The sequence below is a fragment of the Chinchilla lanigera genome, unplaced genomic scaffold (genome assembly GCF_000276665.1).
Source record: "Chinchilla lanigera isolate Chin_1 unplaced genomic scaffold, ChiLan1.0 scaffold00055, whole genome shotgun sequence".
NCBI lineage: Eukaryota > Metazoa > Chordata > Mammalia > Rodentia > Chinchillidae > Chinchilla > Chinchilla lanigera.
The window spans coordinates 16,080,238-16,099,429 of NW_004955456.1; the positions used below are offsets into that span (position 1 = coordinate 16,080,238).

The 19,192-nt window shown below is 56.3% G+C and overlaps 3 protein-coding genes across 5 annotated transcripts in view; 2 read left to right on the forward strand and 1 right to left on the reverse strand.

Annotated features, from left to right (window-relative positions):
- Nucleotides 1-2,049, reverse strand: part of Znhit1 (zinc finger, HIT-type containing 1) — an 11,665-nt gene extending 9,616 nt beyond the window's left edge. The window contains exon 1 of the mRNA XM_005396859.2: nt 1,942-2,049. Coding sequence (XP_005396916.1) covers nt 1,942-1,963 — 22 coding nt within the window. The 5' untranslated portion in view covers nt 1,964-2,049. The remainder of the gene's footprint in view (nt 1-1,941) is intronic.
- A 137-nt stretch (nt 2,050-2,186) lies between these two features.
- On the forward strand, nt 2,187-10,536 carry Plod3 (procollagen-lysine, 2-oxoglutarate 5-dioxygenase 3). 2 transcript variants are annotated; one of them, XM_005396862.2, is made up of 19 exons: nt 2,200-2,989; nt 3,374-3,465; nt 3,603-3,739; nt 3,838-4,001; nt 4,150-4,262; nt 4,641-4,704; nt 5,244-5,341; nt 5,555-5,656; nt 5,812-5,937; nt 6,060-6,181; nt 6,459-6,563; nt 6,675-6,800; nt 7,030-7,171; nt 7,274-7,387; nt 7,506-7,574; nt 8,609-8,713; nt 9,263-9,409; nt 9,663-9,788; nt 10,093-10,536. In XM_005396862.2, the coding sequence occupies exons 1-19, from the start codon at nt 2,851-2,853 to the stop codon at nt 10,246-10,248; spliced, it is 2,247 nt and encodes a 748-aa protein (XP_005396919.1). In that variant the 5' UTR covers nt 2,200-2,850; the 3' UTR covers nt 10,249-10,536. The 2 variants fall into 2 exon arrangements, with proteins under 2 accessions (XP_005396918.1, XP_005396919.1); XM_005396861.2 differs by having other exon boundaries at nt 2,187-2,989; nt 7,030-7,387.
- Nucleotides 10,537-10,621: 85 nt separating this feature from the next.
- Nucleotides 10,622-14,499, forward strand: Mogat3 (monoacylglycerol O-acyltransferase 3). 2 transcript variants are annotated; one of them, XM_013520634.1, is made up of 6 exons: nt 10,622-12,766; nt 12,974-13,152; nt 13,272-13,476; nt 13,641-13,815; nt 13,908-14,088; nt 14,253-14,499. In XM_013520634.1, the coding sequence occupies exons 1-6, from the start codon at nt 12,685-12,687 to the stop codon at nt 14,484-14,486; spliced, it is 1,056 nt and encodes a 351-aa protein (XP_013376088.1). In that variant the 5' UTR covers nt 10,622-12,684; the 3' UTR covers nt 14,487-14,499. The 2 variants fall into 2 exon arrangements, with proteins under 2 accessions (XP_013376088.1, XP_005396921.1); XM_005396864.2 differs by having other exon boundaries at nt 13,908-14,092; nt 14,253-14,473.
- The last annotated feature ends 4,693 nt before the right edge of the window (nt 14,500-19,192 follow it).

Sequence of the window (19,192 nt, forward strand, 5' to 3'; positions counted from 1 at the left end):
AAACAAACAAACAAACAAACCAGTAACAAATGCTGGTGGGGCTGTGGGGAAAAAGGAACCCTCTCCACTGTTGGTGAAACTGTAAACTGGTGCAATCACTGTGGAAATTAGTGTGCAGATTCCTCAAGAAGCTAAAACTAGAGATATTCCCCTTCTCAGTATGTTCCTGAAATAACTTTTTTTGTTTTTTTGAGACTGGGTCTCTGTAGTTCAGGCTTGGCCCCAAACTCACTATGTAGTCCAGGCCAGCCTTAAATTCACAGCAATCCCCCTGTCTCAGCCTCCTGAGCGATAGGCTTAAAGGCACGCACCACCATGCCTGGCTTATTCCTGAAATTAACAGCATTATACCACACAGATATATGCACACATTTATAGCAGCAATGCTAGATCTTGGAGACAGCCCAAATACCCACCAACCAATGAATGGATAAAGAAGATGTGATTTTTTTTTTTATACAGTGGACTATTACTCTGCCATAAAGAAGCTCAAGACATTTCTGTTAAATGAATGCACCTTGAGACCATACCCTTTCAGTGAAATAAATTGGAGGCACATGTTTAAATACTGCATCATTTCTCTGATGTGAGAAAATAAAAGTGTAAGTAAGGATGAAAATATATAATAGATATTGGGAAATGGGAAGAAAATGTTCAAGTGAAAAGGGGAACAAGGAAAGGGGGTTGAAGGAAAGGAAGAAAGGGACAAGAAAAATAAGAAGGAAAAAATGTAAACAAAACTTTCCAAAACAAAACAAAACTTGTAAATAAGGTGAGGAAGAGAAGTTGAAAGGTTGGGGGGGAATGGAAAAGGAAAAAAAAAGCAGAAGAAACAAGATATATCATGTAGTTAGGTGTGGTGGCACATGCCTGTAATCCCAGCACTCAGGAGGCTGAGGCAGGAGGATCGCCAGAAGATGGAGGCCAACCTGGGCTACATAGTAAGTTCAAGGCCAGCCTGGACTACATAGCGAAACCCTGTCTCAAAAAGAAAAAAAAAGGTGTAACATGTTCAGGTACAAATCCCCTATGACCAGTGTGAACATTATGTGTATCTGAAATGTACCAATAAAAAAAGAACCGTCCATAACAACTCACACCACCACTGAAGCCAAACTGGCTTTCTAAAAGAAATCTGCTACAGCCATTGCCCAGCCCTAAAAACCTTTAGCTCTTCCCTCTCTCCTAGGAGTTTGGACTCTCGGTAGTGGACATAATGCCTTTCAGAACCTAACCTCTAGCCAAGTGTGGTGGCCCACTCCTGTAATCCCTGCACTTGGGTGGCTGAGACAGTGAGGCAGGAGGGTCGCTAAGTTCAAGGCCAACCTGGGATACATAGTGAGTTGAAGGCCAGCCTGAAGTGCATAGTGAGACCCTGTCTCAAAGAAAATCTAATCTCTTCCCATCCTGGAGACTTCTCTCAGTATTTCTCTATCCAAACTATGAACGAGGCTTCCTAAGAGACGTGCTTTTTCTTGCTTTCCTGTCTTTCCTCCTGCTGTCCTTGCCGCTGGGAAGAAATCGGTGCGAACCTCCACTGAGCTAAACAGCAACTCGATTTTCAAGCCTCAATTCAAGCGTTATTTCCTTCCCATCCTTCCTAAAGCCCTCCCTCCCAGAAGGTAGGCTGGGTGCCACTCCAGGGCGCCGTGCCTCCCTCTCCCACGGCACGTATCGTTCTAAAATCAATAAGCCTGGGTGTCTGCCCCCTCCCAGAAAGCCAGTTCTTGGATAACAGGTACAGTATCTTTCTCCTCTCCATCCCCAGCACCAGCTTATAGCAAGCATCAACAAAACGTGAATGAATGGTTTGTGGGGGCATCCCCAGCACCATGAACCGATGGCCAGGGAATATATTTGAGACGAATAACGGTGAGGATATCTGAGGCCAGGTGTGGCCCTGGGAGGCGGAAGGGACGAAACCGGAGCGGGCTCACATACCACACGTTTTCTTCTCCACCATTTGCGCAACACAGCTGCCGGAAGAGCTCGCGGCGCAGGTGCACTAAACCAAAGGCGTTCGTAGCGCCATCACTTCCGGTGCGTGTATTTCTACGCGTGCGCAAAAATGCTCTATCGCGTGGAGTCTTTACGTGGTGTTTCCTTGGAGACCAGAAAGCTTTCCGCCATATTTTCTAGGGGCAAAGCGACTTCCGCCCTCAACGTAATTGGGGAAATTTGTGAGAGCCCCAAAATGGGTCATTTTAAAGAAGTGGTGCCGGTAGTCTTTGGAGATACAGTATTTTCCTTGGGCTCTTCTTATGGTGCTATTGTCTCAAGTGCACCCCTACAGCTTCTCCCAGGACAGCAGATTGCCTAAGAAAGCGGGCAAGCTGGGGGTAGGATGGCCCTCGGCGGAATATTCAGATCCAGTTCCTCTGGACTGTAATGCAGACCCGCGGAGGGCTCCTCTGCCTCCTCCCTCCTCACCGCCTTGCCCTCCCCCTCTTCCGCCCTGTTGGGGAACAGGGCTGTGGCCACAACCCGCCCCCGCGTCCAGCTGGACCCTCCCGTGGGGTCACTTCCCCTCATGGTTTTGGTGTTCTCGCTGCCGAGCGGGCGGTGGGCCCGGCAGGCTCTAATAGCTGCCCCAGCTCCTCCCTGTCTCACGGTCCGGCGCCACCTCTGCTACCCGGCGCAGCCCGCGCGCTCCTGCCAGGGACAATCCTCGCCTTGTCTCGCCGCCTTCAATCTCGAGTTTTCTGAAGCCTCAGGTTACGCCTTTTTTCCAGGGCGGAGCTCCAGCCCGGCTCCTTCTAGCAGCGGGCCGCTCCGCCGCCCGGGTTCCCTCTTCCCAGAACCTTCTCCAGAGCTGGGATCCAGGCGCGCAGCCCAGCCCGGTGCGGACCCATGGGCCGCCCTGGCTTGCCCCCTGCCATGGCCTCGGGACCCTGGCTTCTGCTCCTATCCCTGCTGCTGTTCCTGCTTCCTCCGCCTCCGGGGGCCTATGCCTCCAACCAGCCTCGGGGCAGCAACCCCGTCAACCCAGGTGAGAATCCGGGGCAACCCCTCCGAGAGTGCCAGCCCAGCCTTTGAGGGGTTGAGGGGTTGTGAGCTCCAGGGGCTCCAGCTGTCCCCGGCTTCGGCGTGCCTTGGGCAGAAGAGAGCAGCTCCTCACACACTCTTCATCCTGAGTTGGGTTCCAGCCTCCCCAAGGAAAACTGACCCTAAATCCCAGTGTGTCACTCCTTCCCACCCCTCGCTGAGGTGGAAATGTTCCTGGGCCAGAAAAGTTTAAGAGGGATCTGGAAAGAAGTGGGGGAAGAGGACTATGGTGGACTTACTGGGAGGCTAGGGGCCCTATGGGAGATCAGAGCTCGTGAAGAACGGAGCAGTGGGTGGATCTCAAGTGTGGATTCCTGGCTGGTGACAGAGAAACTGCTGGTGATCACCGTGGCCACCGCGGAGACAGAGGGATACCGAAGGTTTCTGCAGTCCGCAGAATTCTTCAACTACACTGTGCGGGTAAGGAAGGGCCTCTGGGCTGAGTTCCAGCAGGAACAGGCTGAGGGCTGGTGCCTGGGTCCCCAGCATGAGTCTGATTAGTAGCACCCACACACACTGGCTGAACCCCTCCCTGGCACGATGGGTCTCCCCCACAGACCCTGGGTCTGGGTGAGGAGTGGCGAGGTGGTGATGTGGCTCGAACAGTTGGTGGAGGACAGAAGGTCAGGTGGCTCAAGAAGGAAATGGAGAAATATGCCGACCAAGAGGACATGGTCATCATGTTTGTAGACAGGTAAGGGGGCTGGGATGGAGAGAAAGAGGGAAAACAGGAGGGATAAGGATGCTGAGGTTCTGAGTGGCCTCCTGTCTGTCCTGCCCTTCCTTGCCCAGCTACGATGTGATTCTGGCTGGCAGCCCCTCGGAGCTGCTGAAGAAGTTCGTCCAGAGCGGCAGCCGCCTTCTCTTCTCTGCAGAGGGCTTCTGCTGGCCAGACTGGGGGCTGGCAGAGCAGTACCCTGAGGTGGGCACAGGGAAGCGCTTCCTCAACTCCGGTGGTGAGTGGCAGGGTGCCTGAGGCAGAGAGGCCAAAAGTGGTGGGTTGTAGAGTGTTCCAGATGCCTGTGGGCTAGAGAGGGAGTGGGGCTGGGTCTGTGAGACCCCCAGGAATCTTGGAGCCAGGCCCTTTCCTGCCCCCTCCCTTAGGGTTCATTGGCTTCGCTCCCACCATCCACCAAATTGTCCGCCAGTGGAAGTACAAGGATGACGACGATGACCAACTGTTCTATACAAGACTCTACCTGGACCCTGGGGTCAGGGTAAGAAGGGAGAGAGGGTGGGGTACCCCACTCCCTGTGGGGCTGGAAAACCTTGGGCTGAATGGGTGAGAAGGCAGGAAGAGGGCTTGGGGAGGTGTAAAGAGAAAAGGTGAGAATCCTAGCACTCTGGGAGGCTGAGGCTGGAGGGTCACAAGTTTGAGCCCAGCCTGGGCAATATAGCAACTTAGTGAGACCTTGTCTCAAAATAAAAAAAAAAAAAAGCTGGGGTTGTAGCTGAGTGTGAAAGGCCTAGTTCAATCCCCAATACCACACACATGCACACACGCACACACCAAAAAAAGACACAAAGAGGGATGAGAGGGAGAAATGATGTCCTCCTGTCCCCGTCAGCTAACCACTCCATCCCATCCCATCCAGGAGAAATTCAGCCTTAATCTGGATCACAAATCCCGGATCTTCCAGAATCTCAATGGGGCTTTAGGTGAGGAAAAAGGCCATCCAGCGGTGAGCAACAAGAGGTTCTTGCTATGAGGGTCCTGGGTTGAGGGGCTCCTAGTGGAGCTGGTCTGGTCTGCAGCTCACCTGTCTGTTACCTTCTTCAGACACCTGTGTAAGTTTTGCAGCACTAGCGGTAATAGGCATGGAAGCAGTGGTAGGTGTCCTAACACCCCCCAGGCACAGACTGTGTGCCCAAGGAACCGAGCCCGGGGCTTTGCCTCTTCGTCATTGAACACACAATCCTCCAAGGAGGCTCCCTCGCCGTCCACCTTGGACAGACCCTTAGATGGGCAAGGAAATCCATGCACAGGTATCGGGTATCAGATGGTGGACCTCTCTACAGTAGCCCAGTCAGGACTCTTGGAGAGGGATGGCTTCTGCCCCGACAGAGCTGTGGTCCCAGGCCATTTGGCCTAGGGACCCCTTTTTCCTCTAGAGAAACTGGGAACCCACACTTAGAAGCACCTCTAGCCCAGCAGCTCCCAAAGAAAGGGAGTGTGAAACCTGGCCTTTCTTCTCCAGATGAGGTGGTTTTAAAGTTTGACCGGAATCGGGTGCGCATCCGGAACGTGGCCTACGACACACTCCCTGTTGTGGTCCATGGAAATGGCCCCACTAAGGTACTCCCCCCCTGGCCTCTGCCCCTGCCTGTCCCAAGCCCTGGGTACCCCTGACCCTCCTGAGCAGTCAGCCCTCCCCAGTCCCAGCAACAGAGGTGCTGGGACAGCTTCCCCTTCACCCCAGGGACCGTCAAGCCTGGCCCTGCCGTGGGCCTGACCGCCCTCCATCACATCTGTCCCTGAGGCCCCTGCTGCTTCCATCTCTCCCAACAGCTCCAGCTCAACTACCTGGGGAACTACGTCCCCAATGGCTGGACTCCCCAGGGAGGCTGCGGCTTCTGCAACCGGGACCGGAGGACACTCCCGGGGGGGCAGGTGAGGTGGGAGCCCCCGGAACAAAGGCTCAAGGAGGATTCTGGGTGGCTGCAGAGCAAAGGTCTGGGTACTCAGAGGTACCTCCTGGGAATGGGGAGTTGGGGGTAGGCAGAAGCCTGGGCTCCTCCTGACCCACTTCCTGCTTTATCCTTCAGCCTCCCCCCCGGGTGCTGCTGGCCGTGTTTGTGGAACAGCCCACCCCATTTCTGCCCCGCTTCCTGCAGCGCCTGCTGCTCCTGGACTACCCCCCAGACAGGGTCACCCTCTTCCTGCACAACAGCGTGAGACACCCCCCCGCCTCTCCCCGACCCTTGCACCCTGTACTCCTCCCTACCACCTTCTCCCCAGTAGGGGGCGCCTTCTCTGCCCACTTAGCCCGTGTCCCCTGTCCGTGTCCCCCCAGGAGGTATACCATGAGCCTCACATTGCAGACGCCTGGCCACAGCTTCAGGACCACTTCGCATCCGTGAAGCTGTTGGGGCCGGAGGAGGCCCTGAGCCCAGGCGAGGCGAGGGACATGGCCATGTGAGTGAGCACGGTGGGGAGCAGGCTGTGGTCGGTCACCCACCTGTGGCCCTTCCCCCCTGTCACCAGCCCCAAGGGGGCTGAGCCTCCAAACCTGCAGCTTTGCAGTCCTCTCCCTTGTCCATCTGCCACTGGTAGTGGGGACCCTAGGGAAGGAAAACCTGACCCCTCTCTTCTTCTCCTTGGGAACTGGAGAGTCCTGCCCATCCCACGGTCCCCTCCCCAACCCGCTCGCCATTCCAGCTCATCTGTCCATCTGTGGGTCTGTCGCCCTCAGGGACACCTGTCGGCAGGACCCAGAGTGTGAATTCTACTTCAGCCTGGACGCCGACGCCGTGCTCACCAACCAGCAAACCCTGCGCATCCTCATCGAGCAGAACAGGTCTGGCCTGGGCACCCCCAGAATCCCCAGGAACCCCAGTTCCTCCCCTGGGCACAGGCCTCCCGAGGCCTCAGCCCCTCCACCCAGCCCTCATCCCTCCCTGACCCATAGGAAGGTGATCGCACCCATGTTGTCGCGCCATGGCAAGCTCTGGTCCAACTTCTGGGGGGCCCTGAGCCCTGAGGAGTACTACGCTCGCTCCGAGGACTACGTGGAGCTAGTGCAGCGGAAGCGGCTGTGAGTCCTGCCGCAGGGCAGCACCGTGTCCCCAGCCCTGGACCATGTGCCCAGCTCTCTCGGGAGCCTGGGGTGATCACCAGAGGTTATGGCCAGCAGTGCTTGGCAGGCGGCATAAGAGGCCTTCAGTCTTGGGGACTGGGGTACCCCAAGAGAGGGAGCACATGGGAAGACCTGGGTAGAATTTGGGCAGCCACCACCTAGCTGACCCCAGTGCTGGTGCCTCCAGGGGCGTGTGGAATGTGCCCTACATAGCCCAGGCCTACGTGATCCGCGGGGAGACCCTGAGGACAGAGCTGCCCCAGAGGGAGGTGTTCTCGGTCAGTGACATGGACCCAGACATGGCCTTCTGCATGAACCTACGGGACAAGGTGAACAGGCTGATGGTCCAGGGGCTGGTGCTGGGACACCTGAGGTGGCATCCACCTGTTGTCATCCCCGTCCTTCTCATGCACACTGCCATCCCATGCCAGGGCATCTTTCTCCACCTCAGTAATCAGCATGAATTTGGCCGCCTCCTGGCCACATCCCGGTATGACACAGACCACCTGCACCCCGACCTCTGGCAGATCTTTGACAACCCTATCGTGAGTGGGGGCCCCACCATCAGAGAATGCTAAGGAGGGCGTCAGTGCATGGGGCACCCTGCACAGGGTCCTGGGTGGGGAGGACGAGCTTCCCCTCAGGCGTCCAACCCTCCTGCAGGACTGGAAGGAACAGTACATTCACGAGAACTACAGCCGGGCCCTGGAAGAGGAGGGCCTAGTGGAGCAGGTGAGCCCCTCGGATCAGTGCCTCTTGGCCCTCACCTGGATTAGTGGTTTTCAAATTGAGTTCCCAGGGGACCCAAGAGGGTAGCAGAGGCTGAGCAGATGAGCTCCAGCCCACAGGTCAGACACCAATCACAGCGACTCCTCTTCTGTCTCGAGTATTAGATGCCCCTCTGCTTCCAGTGGGGCTGTGTCCTAACCAACCCTGTCCAGAGTCAGAAGTCAGGGACCACCTGTATTGATGCTGTGGGTGAAATTACAGCCAGGCATGGTAGCACACACTGGGAAACAGAAGCAGGAAGACCACAAGCTCAATCAGCCTGGGCAACTTAGTGACTTAGCAAGACCCTGTCCCAAAATTTAAAAAATAAAAAGGGCTGGGATGTAGCCGAGTGTGAAGGCTCTGCATTCAATCCCCAGTACCATCCAAAAACAGATTACATCTTTAAAGAGGGATTCACTGGCTGGGCATGGTGATGCGTGCTTGTAATCCCAGCATTCTAGGAAGCTGAGACAGGAGGGTCACAAGTTTGAGACCTGGACAATTTAAAGAGAGTTCATCTCAAAATAAAGGAGGGAAAATGTAATGTAGTTCAGTAGTAGAGCGCCCCTGGATTCAATCCCCAGTGCTGCCAAAAATAAGTAAAAGAAGGATGCACTATTGAAAACCACTGTCCGATGCCAAGAATTGTGTCACAGTCCTTATATCCCAGCACTTGGGAGGCTGAGACAGGAGGACTGTCATGATTTTGAGGACTGGGCTACGTAGTGAGACCCTGTCTCAAAAAAAAAAAAAAGAAAAGAAAACCACTCTTCTGTGCTGGGGCTCCGGGCTTCTGCCATCTGCTCTGTGTGGCACAGAGGAGCCTGCCTGCTCCCACCCACCTCTGTGCTGGCCTTGCAGCCCAGGGCCTGGGCCCTTCCTAGCTCTCCCAGCTCCTCTCATCTCTGGTTCCCCTCCCACCTCCCTGCGTTTTCTCACTTGCATCTGCCCCTGGCCCCATCACAGCTGTGTCCTCCTCCCTGCCCTGTTCCCAGCCGTGTCCAGATGTGTACTGGTTCCCACTGCTGTCGGAGCAGATGTGCGACGAGCTGGTGGAGGAAATGGAGAACTACGGCCAGTGGTCGGGGGGCCGGCATGAGGTGAGGGGCGCAGAGGCAGGGACCATATGGAAGTGGCGAGGGGAACCGAAACTGGGAAGAAGCCATTCATTCATTCATTCATTCACTCAGAGAGTACCTACTGAGCCACTGGCCCAGATAGTAGAGATAGAGTAGAACCAAGCAGGGGCCTGGGCCCAGATGGGGACCAGGGGCTTCACAGGAGAGGTGACGTTTTAGCTGAGATGTGAAGGGCCAAGAGCAGTGAGTCACGCTGAGAAGTGGAAGGGAAGACTGCTGGGGTGGTGCACGCCTGTCATCCCAGCACTGGGAGGCTGAGGCAGAAGGATTGAAAGTTTGAGCCCAGCAACTTAGTGACTCAATGAGATCCTGTCTCAAAATAAGAAATAAAAAAGGGGTGAGGTTTAGCTCAGTGTGAAGGCCCTGGGTTCAGTCCCCAGTACTGCCATCAACAACACCAAGAAAGTGCTCCAGACAGAGGGAACCCAGGTATTAAGACCTAGAGATGAGAGAAGGAAAGTGGCTGGCACTGCCCCAGGCAGTAGGTGGCTCAGTGACCACTACCCGCAGGACTCCCGGCTGGCCGGGGGCTACGAGAATGTGCCCACAGTGGACATCCACATGAAGCAGGTGGGCTATGAGGACCAGTGGTTGCAGCTGCTGAGGACATACGTGGGGCCCATGACGGAGCACCTGTTCCCCGGCTACCACACGAAGGTGGGCCTGCACCCCAGTCCCACGTGGGAGTCGTCACGCAGAGCCCAACCGGCCAGTAGAGCATTTGGGGCTCCCTGGAGCCAGCCTGGGCAGGGGATAGTGCAGAAGGGCAGCAGGGAGGCGGCTGCCATGCTGAGACCCACGTTGCTCTGGCAGCAAGGGCCTTCATGCCCCCTGGACAGGGGCTGCCATCCTGTGGTGAGGCCCCCAGGGCCCCTGACCCTCCCTGCAGCTCCCTGTTTCGTCCCCTCAGACCAGGGCAGTAATGAACTTTGTGGTCCGCTACCGGCCAGATGAACAGCCCTCGCTGCGGCCGCATCATGACTCATCCACCTTCACCCTCAACGTGGCGCTCAACCACAAGGGCCTGGATTACGAGGTGCGCCACCTCCTGTTCCTGGGTGCCGCCAGCCCCCAGCCGCTCCCACTTCACCTAGGGACCTTTGCCACGTAACACTCCCCACTGCTCTCCTGGCTGCCTTCCTTGGCCCTGGCTACCCTTTTCCCTATTTGCCAGTTATTTTGAGGTATGTGCCTCCTCCTAGGTGGGCTCCCCTCATCCTCCTTGTGTTCCCCTTGTCTGTGATACCCCAGCCCCTCTGGCTTGACCCGCCTGCCCCCCACCTGGCAGCCCCCGACCCCATGTCTGCTCACCCCTTTCCTTCTCTCTTTTCTCTCCCTAGGGAGGGGGCTGCCGCTTCCTACGCTACGGCTGCGTCATCTCATCCCCCAGGAAGGGCTGGGCGCTTCTGCACCCCGGCCGCCTCACCCACTACCACGAGGGGCTGCCCACGACCCGGGGGACCCGCTACATCATGGTGTCCTTTGTGGACCCCTGATAATCAACCACTGCCAAACCTTCACCGCCATTGTGCCTTCTTGGGGGGCCTGGCCCCCACCTTGGAGACAGGTCTCTGCCCATATCCTTGCCTCCTGAGTGTGTCCCATTTGCCCAGGACTGAATGTGTCACTTTGCCAAACCCACAGCCTCTCAGGAAGCTGGAGGAGCCCCTACCCTTCCTTCAGCCTCCAGGGGCTCATGATGCTGGGCTTCTGGGGGTTCCCCCATGATAAATTATTAAGGTTCCTCAGCCTCTCTCTAGTAAAGGAAGATTTGTAACTCTTGAGTCAGCCTGCCATCTTTGACCTGCTGGTAACCCCGTCACCCTCCTGCCACCCACATAACTCAGAGAGGAGGGAGGGGGCATGGGGGAGGGGGTCATGGGCATCAGCAGCTTCCCCAGTCCCACTTCCTTGCTCCCCTTTCCTGCCTGAACTGGGAGAATGTGTGACAAGGACCTTTTTAGTACATGTGCTGCTGAAGCAAGCACTTGGCAAGGCTGGTGGAGAAGAGTCTGGGAGGTACAGATGCAGCCCTGCACCCTCTTCCTGACCCGAAACTTACCCAGGCGTGTTCTTCCCCTAGGGAAGGGGACAGGAGGACACGGTCCTGAGAAAGGCTCTCAAGACAGTGCTGGGGAAGGAAGTCCCCCAAATGTCTGTGCTGGGACCTAAGCTATCACTCCGGCAGGATTGGCTCAGGAAAGCGGACTCCAGCTGGGCATGGTTTATGCAAGTCTGTAATTCCAGCACTCAGGAGGCTGAGGCCGGAGAGTCACTGCGAGTTTGAGGCCAGCCTGGGTTACGTAGTGATTTCAAAGCCAGCCTGAATTACAGAGCAAGACCGGATGGGACTCCAAGGCTTCTCCCTAGGAAGCTTCCTGGAAGAAGGGAATGTGCGGAAGCTCAGAAAGGAGGAGGAAGGGGAAACCCACTTTAGAGGCCCCCTTCTGTCTCTCTTAGAAGCTTTCTCTCAGTAAATTCTTCCTACTCTTGAAAAAAAGGAAAAGGAGAGAGACTTGGAGCAGGACTGACTTCCGGGGCTCTGGGGGATCATGGGGCCCTTGCAAACAGCAGGTCACTCCTTTAACTTGGTCCTCCTCCTCCTCAGTCTTGCACTAAACTCTGAATTTCTCTCAGCCGTTCCCTTTTGGAGGTCTCTCAAAAACAGGACAGACTTGTTCATTTCCTGGGACATCCCCCCAGCCACAGCCAGAATGCCTTCGACACCTCCCCCATGAGGCTGCCGTCCTGGTAGGAAGGCTGAGCGTCCCTCTGGCTGGAGCTTTAAGTCCCTCTCGCCCTGGGTGCTACTAACCTTGTCCCACGCCTGTGGGTGGAAATGGGCTGAGCAAGGACAACAGGAAAGACTTCTTGGCAAGGACCCTGGTCAGGGAAACCTGTGTAAGGAGGAGGCAGGGATGGGGACAGAGGGTGTGCACAGCCCGAATGGTAGGACCCAGGCTTTGCCTGTCTCCTGGGGCCCACTGTTCATTTATCTATTACCTCTTGGTGCTGGACACCCTGGGAATCGCAAGGGCTGCAGTGAGGGACACGATCGCTGTCTTCTTGCTGCTTACAGCCTAGGGGAGATGACCTTAAGCAGAGACTCAGTGATGAAAGGGAAGTACTCCACATTACCAGAGGCACCTTCTTGTGATGTTTGTTTTCATGGCTTCCGCAGACCCTGGACATGCCGGGAGGCCATAGTGACCGTGAGGACACATCAGGCCGAGTCCCACAGCCTAGTGGACCCTGTCTTGGACTCACCAATCCTCAGCCTCCGACAAAACCGGCTCCTCCAGAGTGTCTCCCCAAAAAGGCCTTCCCTAGGGAGCCTGTCTGCCCATGAGTCCTGGATCTCAGATTAAAGTTTTCTTTCTTTTTTTTTTTTTAGAGGAAGGTTTTTTTGGTTTTGTTTTCAGTACTGAAGATTAAACCCTCAGGCCCTTCACACTCTTCTCCCAGCCCGTTTTATTTTTTATTTTGAGATGGCTAAATTGTTAAATTGGCCAGACTGCGCTCAAACTTGCAATCCTCCTGCCTCAGCCTCCCAGAGTGCTGAGATTATAAGTGTATGTCACTGTGCCCAGCTAGCTGTTCTAGCTGGTGTAGACAGCCCTGCCTTTGTGGCACATCTCAGATCTCCACCAGTGCTGCTGGCAGAGGCCTGAGGCCCTCACCGCCCTAAAGTTCAAACACCTTCCCCCAGCCCCTGGCCACACCCCTAGTTATTTCTCTTTGCTCCTATTGGTCACCTCAGCTCAGGGAGTGATAAGGCTGTATTGCTCTGGCTCAGGAGGCTCAAGGTGCCACTCAGCAAAGGGGGCGGAACCAGGGGGTGGAACCCAGACCACGGGTCAAGGTCAGTGGACTGGGTGGGGAAGGGGGTGCTTCTAGGCTGCAGAGCGCCCTGTGTGATTCCTCTGTACAGCATGGAGACCGCTTCCAGCCTCCTCCGCAGGGGTCTCCAAGTATTTGCGGTCCTGCAATGGGTCTTCTCCTTCTTGGGACTTGGTGAGTCCACAGAGCTCCAGGACCCAGACAAACCTGGCAACTGTGCTCTGCTTCCCCATTACCCCCAGGGAGGCAGTGCAGGGGCCTTTGGGATCCTTGAAGGAGTCCAGCAAGCAGGGACACAGATGGGCATGATTGCGTGGAACCAGGGCAGGGGCCTGGGAGGACTGGCTGAACGTCAGGGTTCTGAGTGCCTCCCCACTGCAGCCCAGGTGTGCTTGGTGGCCTTGCTCCTCGCTGCCCTGGGCCGGGCCTGGATCCTTGTGGCCCTCTACCTAGCCTGGCTCTACAGAGACAGAGACACACCCAGGGCTGGAGGCCGCCGCTCAGCCTGGGTCCGCAGCTGGGCCATCTGGAGACATTTCCGAGACTACTTTCCTATCACGGTGACAGTCCTGGGAATGGTGTGCTGGAAGAGTGGGAAGGGGATTCAAAATAGACTCTTGGGGGTATCATCCCCCAAAGCCCAGTCTTGCCAGTAAATAGGTGCACATCTGCTCCCCAGCTGGTTAAAACCGCAGAGTTGGATCCCTCCCAGAACTACCTCTTTGGCTTCCACCCTCACGGGGTCCTGGTTGTGGGCGCCTTTGCCAACTTCTGCACCGAGGCCACTGGCTTCTCCTGCCTCTTCCCGGGCCTGCGCCCGCATCTGCTCATGCTGCCCTGTTGGTTCCAAGTCCCTTTCTTCCGGGACTACATCATGACCAGTGGTGAGGAGGGGTTGAGTCCACAGCCTCAAGACCCCAAGCCTGGCGGTCACCTCCCTCTCCTTCTGTTGGGGACTCCTGGGCCCAGCTCTGCCTCCCCAGAGTCCTCCCGATTCTGCTCGGCAAGCCCCATGGTCCAGTCCATCCCAGCCTCTGCCTCCACCCAGGCTTGGTCTCCTCCGACAAAGCCAGTGCTGCCTATCTGCTGTCGCGTCCTGGGGGCGGCCAGGTGGCCGTCCTCGTAGTGGGAGGGCCCCTGGAGGCGCTGGAGGCAAAGCCAGGTGCACTGAGCCTGAGGATTCGGAATCAAAAGGGATTCGTTAAGCTGGCGCTGGAACACGGGTGAGGAAGGTGGGGGAGGGTCTGGGATGTGGGGTCCGGAGGTCACCGGGGCTCCCCTGCGGCCAGGAGTCAACTGTGGCCTGTATCCTCAGGGCGTCCCTGGTGCCTGTCTTCTCCTTCGGGGAGAACGAGCTATTCCAGCAGTTCCCAAATTCACCCGGTTCGTGGGTGCGAAGGGCTCAGGAGGCGCTGCAGCCCCTGCTGCGCGTGGCCCTGCCGCTGTTCTACGGCCGCGGGGGGCTCCTGCTGCCCTTCCGGACGCCCATCCGCACCGTTGGTGAGCGGGGTCCCCTGCTCCCCATGCGCCTGATGCCCGTCTTCGGGCCGAGGGTCATTCCCCATTGGGCTCTGAACCCTGTCCGGGCAGATCCCAAGGGTGAGACGGGACAGGCTGGCGGGTGGAGCTGGGACGTCCCATTGCCCCGTCCCTCCCGCAGTGGGCGCTGCGATCCCGGTGCAGCGATGCCCAAAGCCCAGCCGCGCGCAGGTGGACGAGCTGCACGCGGTCTACGTGGAGCGTCTCACGCAGCTCTTCGAGGAGCACAAGGCGCGCTACGGGGTCCCAACCGACCGGCACCTCCTGCTCAACTAGGCGCTCCGCCCCTCCCGCCCCGCCCCCTCCCGGCCCCGCCCTGTGCCCTTGGCTACCGCGGGTCGGGGAGTGGAATTAAAGATGGGAACGTATGGTGGCGCTCGCGTGTTTCTGCATGGTGGGGGAGGTCGCTGCCCAGCACGGGCCCCGCCGCTCCTGGGTGGCGTGGACACTCCTAGAGGCCTGCAAACAGACCACGGTCCTCCCGCTACGCTGCGCTGGAAATCAAGTCTCACCGGGCTCCGAAGGCTGGGACGCAGTTGGTGGGCTGGCCTGCATCTCCTCGTCCTTCAGTTCTTAGGGACCCGGGCCCAGCCTCTCCTCTGCACCCCCTTGCTCCTTGCCTGGCCTTTCCCAACTGCCTGCCAGACAGACCTGAGAGAGTTAGTAGATCAGGGCTACGAGGTCCAAAAATCTCCCCAGCCACACACACTGACATTTGGGGAGGTGGCCTGTGACCCCGCCAGAGTGCACCCAAATCCCCATCCACTCTGAGTCTTGCAGCTCCGCTGGCGAAGATGGGCGGATCACAGCCTGCTGCCCGGGAGAAGCGTTTGGAAGCAGCTGCTGGACGCAGTGGGTGCTGACCGCTGTGCACTCACTGTCCTCTTCCTGGGTGAGTGGACTCAAGTGTGACTGGGATGCTGGCCCGGGAAGGGGACTAGAGAGGCCATGGCTGGGGGCTGGACCGAGTGACTGAGTTGCAGAATCCAGTTCGGTTTCTTTCCCACCTTCCTCCCACCCCTGTTCCTCACCTTGTCTTCTTCCGCCTCTTCAGGCTGCTGTGGTCCTTCTCTGTCTCTGTGGCTGTCCCTGGACTGGGCAGGGCCTAAATATGGTGAGCTCCAGACAGGGCCCCCCATGGTGAGAGATGGGGGGGTAGGTGTGCTTGCAGGGACCCTGCCACCCCCTCTCTCTGCCCACAGGTGGAAGGCACACCGTGTGGTGACAATTTGGAAACACCAAATAGGTTATTTTCCTGTCAAGGTGATGGGTCCCCTCCAGAGAGACAGCCTCCTCCCCCCATGATGGAGACCTCTATGAAGCGGCCCTGAGTAGGACATAATGTTGGCCAATTGGCTTTCCATGTTTACTTGTGAGCTGTCCAAAGCCTAGGCACCTTGTCTGGAGATGGGCAATGGACTTACAGTAAGTGAACCTCTATGAGTCACTGGTCACCAGTGAGGCCTGTATTGGCCTGTGAAGCAGTGATGCCTCAAAGGACAAGATAAGGCTAAGCTGAGGACGTTTGGCTTCAACCCCAATTAACTAAAAGACTGCAGCTGCAGGCTCCACACTCCTACAATAAACGCCAACCTAAAGATAAGGTAGTTCTCCTGATTCACATAATTGACTACTTGGGAAAATTCTCCCAAGATTCTGCTCAGATTCCCGCATTTTCTTCAATATTCTCCTACTTTGTTTGAAAAATCTAATAAATACAGGATGCCCAGAAAAGTCTTTGTCTTAACCCAGAGAATCTCAAATTCTGTAAGAGAGTTGGACCCTCCTGGAGCCCTGAAATCATTTCAGTTGTCTCATTTATTTAAGCCTTTGCTGTCTACTCTCTTGGAAGATTGCAGGCCTGATCAGCCCACAATAACTAAGGGTTATTAACCCAATACCCCCACACCCTGCACAGCCCACTCCTGCTCACCCTTCGCCTTCCTGTAGCCTGCACCCCAATGCCCCAGCTCTGGCGGAGAACCGGGTGGAGCCGAGTGTAGAAGTGAGTCTCTGTGTCCTTGAGTCCCTCTAGGACCCTGGACTCTGACTCTTTCCAACTGGAGCTGGGCCTTCTCCTCCTCCCTCTTCTCATCCTTTCTGACCCCACGAAGCCGGTAAAGACAGGAGAGCTGCCCTGGGGCAGGAATATGTGCTGAGTGCCCACCCACACGGGCTCCTGGGCACTGGGCTCTTCTGTGATATCTCCATGGGCATCAGTGGCTTCTCCCAGCATTTCCCTGGGCTTCAGTCTTCTCACCGCTTCCACCTTCTGGTCTTTGGAGAATGCATCATGTTCCACAGCCTCAAGCTGGTGGAGGGGGGGGCACCCACGGGTCAGCGTGCTCCCTACTCCCACCAGGAACCCTATGTGGGACAAGGACCTGACCTGAACATTGGCCAGGCTGACAGTGGGTGCCAGTGAGTAGCTTCCCTGAGGCCTGGCTTGGGGGAGGGGGAGTGGGGTATGAAAGGAACGGATGTGGGTGCACCCTTCCTATGTTAAAAGTGGGGTGAGGGGCTGGGGATCTGTGGAGGGGGTGGGGACTACTTCCTACCTTCTCATGTTCACAGGGTTCATCCTGTGAGCCACCAGAGCCTGGACTTCATCCTGTCCCAGCCCCAGCTCACCAGGCTGTGGTCATCCTCATCAGGGGTGCCCAGGAGGCCCTGTACATGGTCCCAGGGGACTACCATGTCACTCCCCTGGGAACACAGTGGCTTCGTGTGCCTGACACTGAGGCTTGGGTGAGTGGACATGCATGTCCTGGTGGCCACAGCAAGGAATCAGCTCCCTGGAGGGTCTCTGTGGGACCACAGGTTTTCTCAGTGCCTGACATGTGGATCCCTGCAGGTGGGACTCGTGTCTCACAGCTGGAGGCTCCTGGCAGCCCTTTGGTACCTGACTCTGTGTCCAGCCTCATGCTGCTTCCAAGGGATTCCCTCCCGCTATGAGCAAGGCCAGGTCATAGGGCAAATAGCAGAGCCCTGGGGCCCAGCAACACTGGCCCTATCTCAAAAGTGAGACTTTGGGCTTGTTTACCTGTGAACCCAGCTACTAACTTCCTTGACACAGATGTTATAGATGTGAAGACCAAATGCGGAAATGAATATTTGAAAGCCCAAGGCACAATCCTTTGTTTTTTTTGGTTTTTTTGTTTTGGTTTTTTTCCAGTACCGGGAACCAAACTCACAACCTTGCACTTGCCAGGCAGGCGCTGTGCCACTGAGCTAAATGCCCAGCCCCAGCACAACCCTTTGTCAAGAAAAATGACCCCTTTCTTCTAGCTCTTTCTTTGCAGTCATGGTTTTTATTGTTGTTGTTGTTTTTGGTGCCAGGAATCGAACTCAGGGCCTTGAGCTTACCAGGCAGGCACTATGCCACTGAGCTACCTCACCAGCCCTGCAGTCATAGTTATATGCTTCAAAGGGCTCTGAGAAGCACCATCATGAGGCATGGGGAGGGATTTCCAGCCTCCAAGGTGCTGGTCCTGGGCAGTAAAGGAGACCAACCATACCTGTATTAGTCAACTTCCCATTGCTATAATAACTACTGATATAACAGAAAAGGTTAGCCAGGCATAATGGCACATGCCTGTAATCCCAGCCCTCTGGGAGGCTGAGGCAGGAGGATCTCAAAGTCAAGCTCTGCCTGGGTAATTTCACAACTTATGGAGATTCTGTCTCAAAGTAAAAAAGGGCTGGTGATATAGTTCAGTGTGAAGTCTCTGGGTTCAGTCCTGAGTGTCAGAGATAGAAATAGAAATAGAGAGAGAGTAGTTATGTTGGCAGTTTTAGAGGTTACAGTTCATAATGGGTTGGCCCTATTGATTTGGGTTAGAGGACAGGAGCACACCATGGCAGAAGTATGGCAAAACTAAACCACTTGACACGTGGCCAGGATGCCAACGGGAGGAGCCTGAGGCCCTACTGTGCCCTTCCAGGCCACACCCCTGTGACCTAACTCCTTCCCAAGCCCCAGCTCCTAAAGGTTCCACACCCGCCTCCCCTAGGGTGCCACTGGGGCACAGAGCCCTCAGCACATGGGCCTGTGGGAGACACTGCCTCAAACCGAGGCAGCCCCTCTTCTTTTGCCACCCTGTCAGGGCCTCTCAGGTGCCCTGTATTCCGGGGAGAATGACATCGTCACACTGAAGGCACCAGATCACCTTTGGGAGATTGGAAGGCCTCTCTCCTCACCTCAGCCACTCCTGGGATCTGCTGCCCTTCGAGTGCCTGTCACTACTCACGTGCACGCCCCCCCCCCACCTCCCTGCAGGGTGCATCCCGTCCCTGTGCCCCAGAGCTGCAGACCCACCAGAAGTCGGCCATGATCAAATGCTTCATGGGAAGGCACTGCAGCAACCGTTCTCAGACCACAAGAAAGCTGCCAGCCGTGCCCTGAGCCCTGGGCACTCACACCTCTGCCTCCTGCCATGCTCCATCCTTCAATAAATGTGCAACCTGGCACAACTGCGCCATCCCCTTGTCCTATAGAGCTGCCTCCTTACCCTGAACCCCAGCACCCTGCACCCTCCTCCCAAGGAGACTCCCTCTGCTGCGTGACCTGGGATAAGCTCTTCTTTTTGCTGAGCCCCTTCTGCCTCTGTAAAGGACATCCGGACAGGGGTGGAGAGGAAGGCTGTGCAGAGGGGCGGCTTTGAAGGGTGTGCAGAATGTAGGGTGAGGGAGAAGTCAGGGTGGACAGTGGAACAGTGTGAGGCAAAGCTGAGCTTGGCTGAGGGTCTCCAGCACGATGGAGGGATGGAATGGGCCTCGGGGATGGAAAAAATAGTTGGTTACACAGCTTGCCTCTGTACCTTACCAAACCTCTAGGGGAAGAAATGGAATGAGGGGGCCAGAAAAAAATGTTTTGCAGTACTAGAAATTGAACCCAGGGCCTTTGCACTGAACTATAGTCCTAGCCCTTTTAAAAAAATTTTTGAGGGGCCAGGGATATAGCTCAGTGGCACAGTGCCTGCCTGGCAAGCACAAGTTCCTGAGTTCAATTCCTGGTACCAAATAAAAAAGCAAAACAAAATGAAGCGATTTTTTAAAAAA

What these genes read in the sequence shown, in the direction of transcription:
- Mogat3 (XM_013520634.1), top strand. Translation starts at nt 12,685, where the DNA reads ATGGAGACCGCTTCCAGCCTCCTCCGCAGGGGTCTCCAAGTATTTGCG. An exon ending in GAGACTACTTTCCTATCACG is followed by an intron (nt 13,153 to 13,271) that starts GTGACAGTCCTG and finishes TCTGCTCCCCAG; the next exon opens with CTGGTTAAAACCGCAGAGTT. An exon ending in GGACTACATCATGACCAGTG is followed by an intron (nt 13,477 to 13,640) that starts GTGAGGAGGGGT and finishes GCCTCCACCCAG; the next exon opens with GCTTGGTCTCCTCCGACAAA.
- Plod3 (XM_005396861.2), top strand. Translation starts at nt 2,851, where the DNA reads ATGGGCCGCCCTGGCTTGCCCCCTGCCATGGCCTCGGGACCCTGGCTT. An exon ending in TCTTCAACTACACTGTGCGG is followed by an intron (nt 3,466 to 3,602) that starts GTAAGGAAGGGC and finishes TCTCCCCCACAG; the next exon opens with ACCCTGGGTCTGGGTGAGGA. An exon ending in GGACACTCCCGGGGGGGCAG is followed by an intron (nt 5,657 to 5,811) that starts GTGAGGTGGGAG and finishes TTTATCCTTCAG; the next exon opens with CCTCCCCCCCGGGTGCTGCT.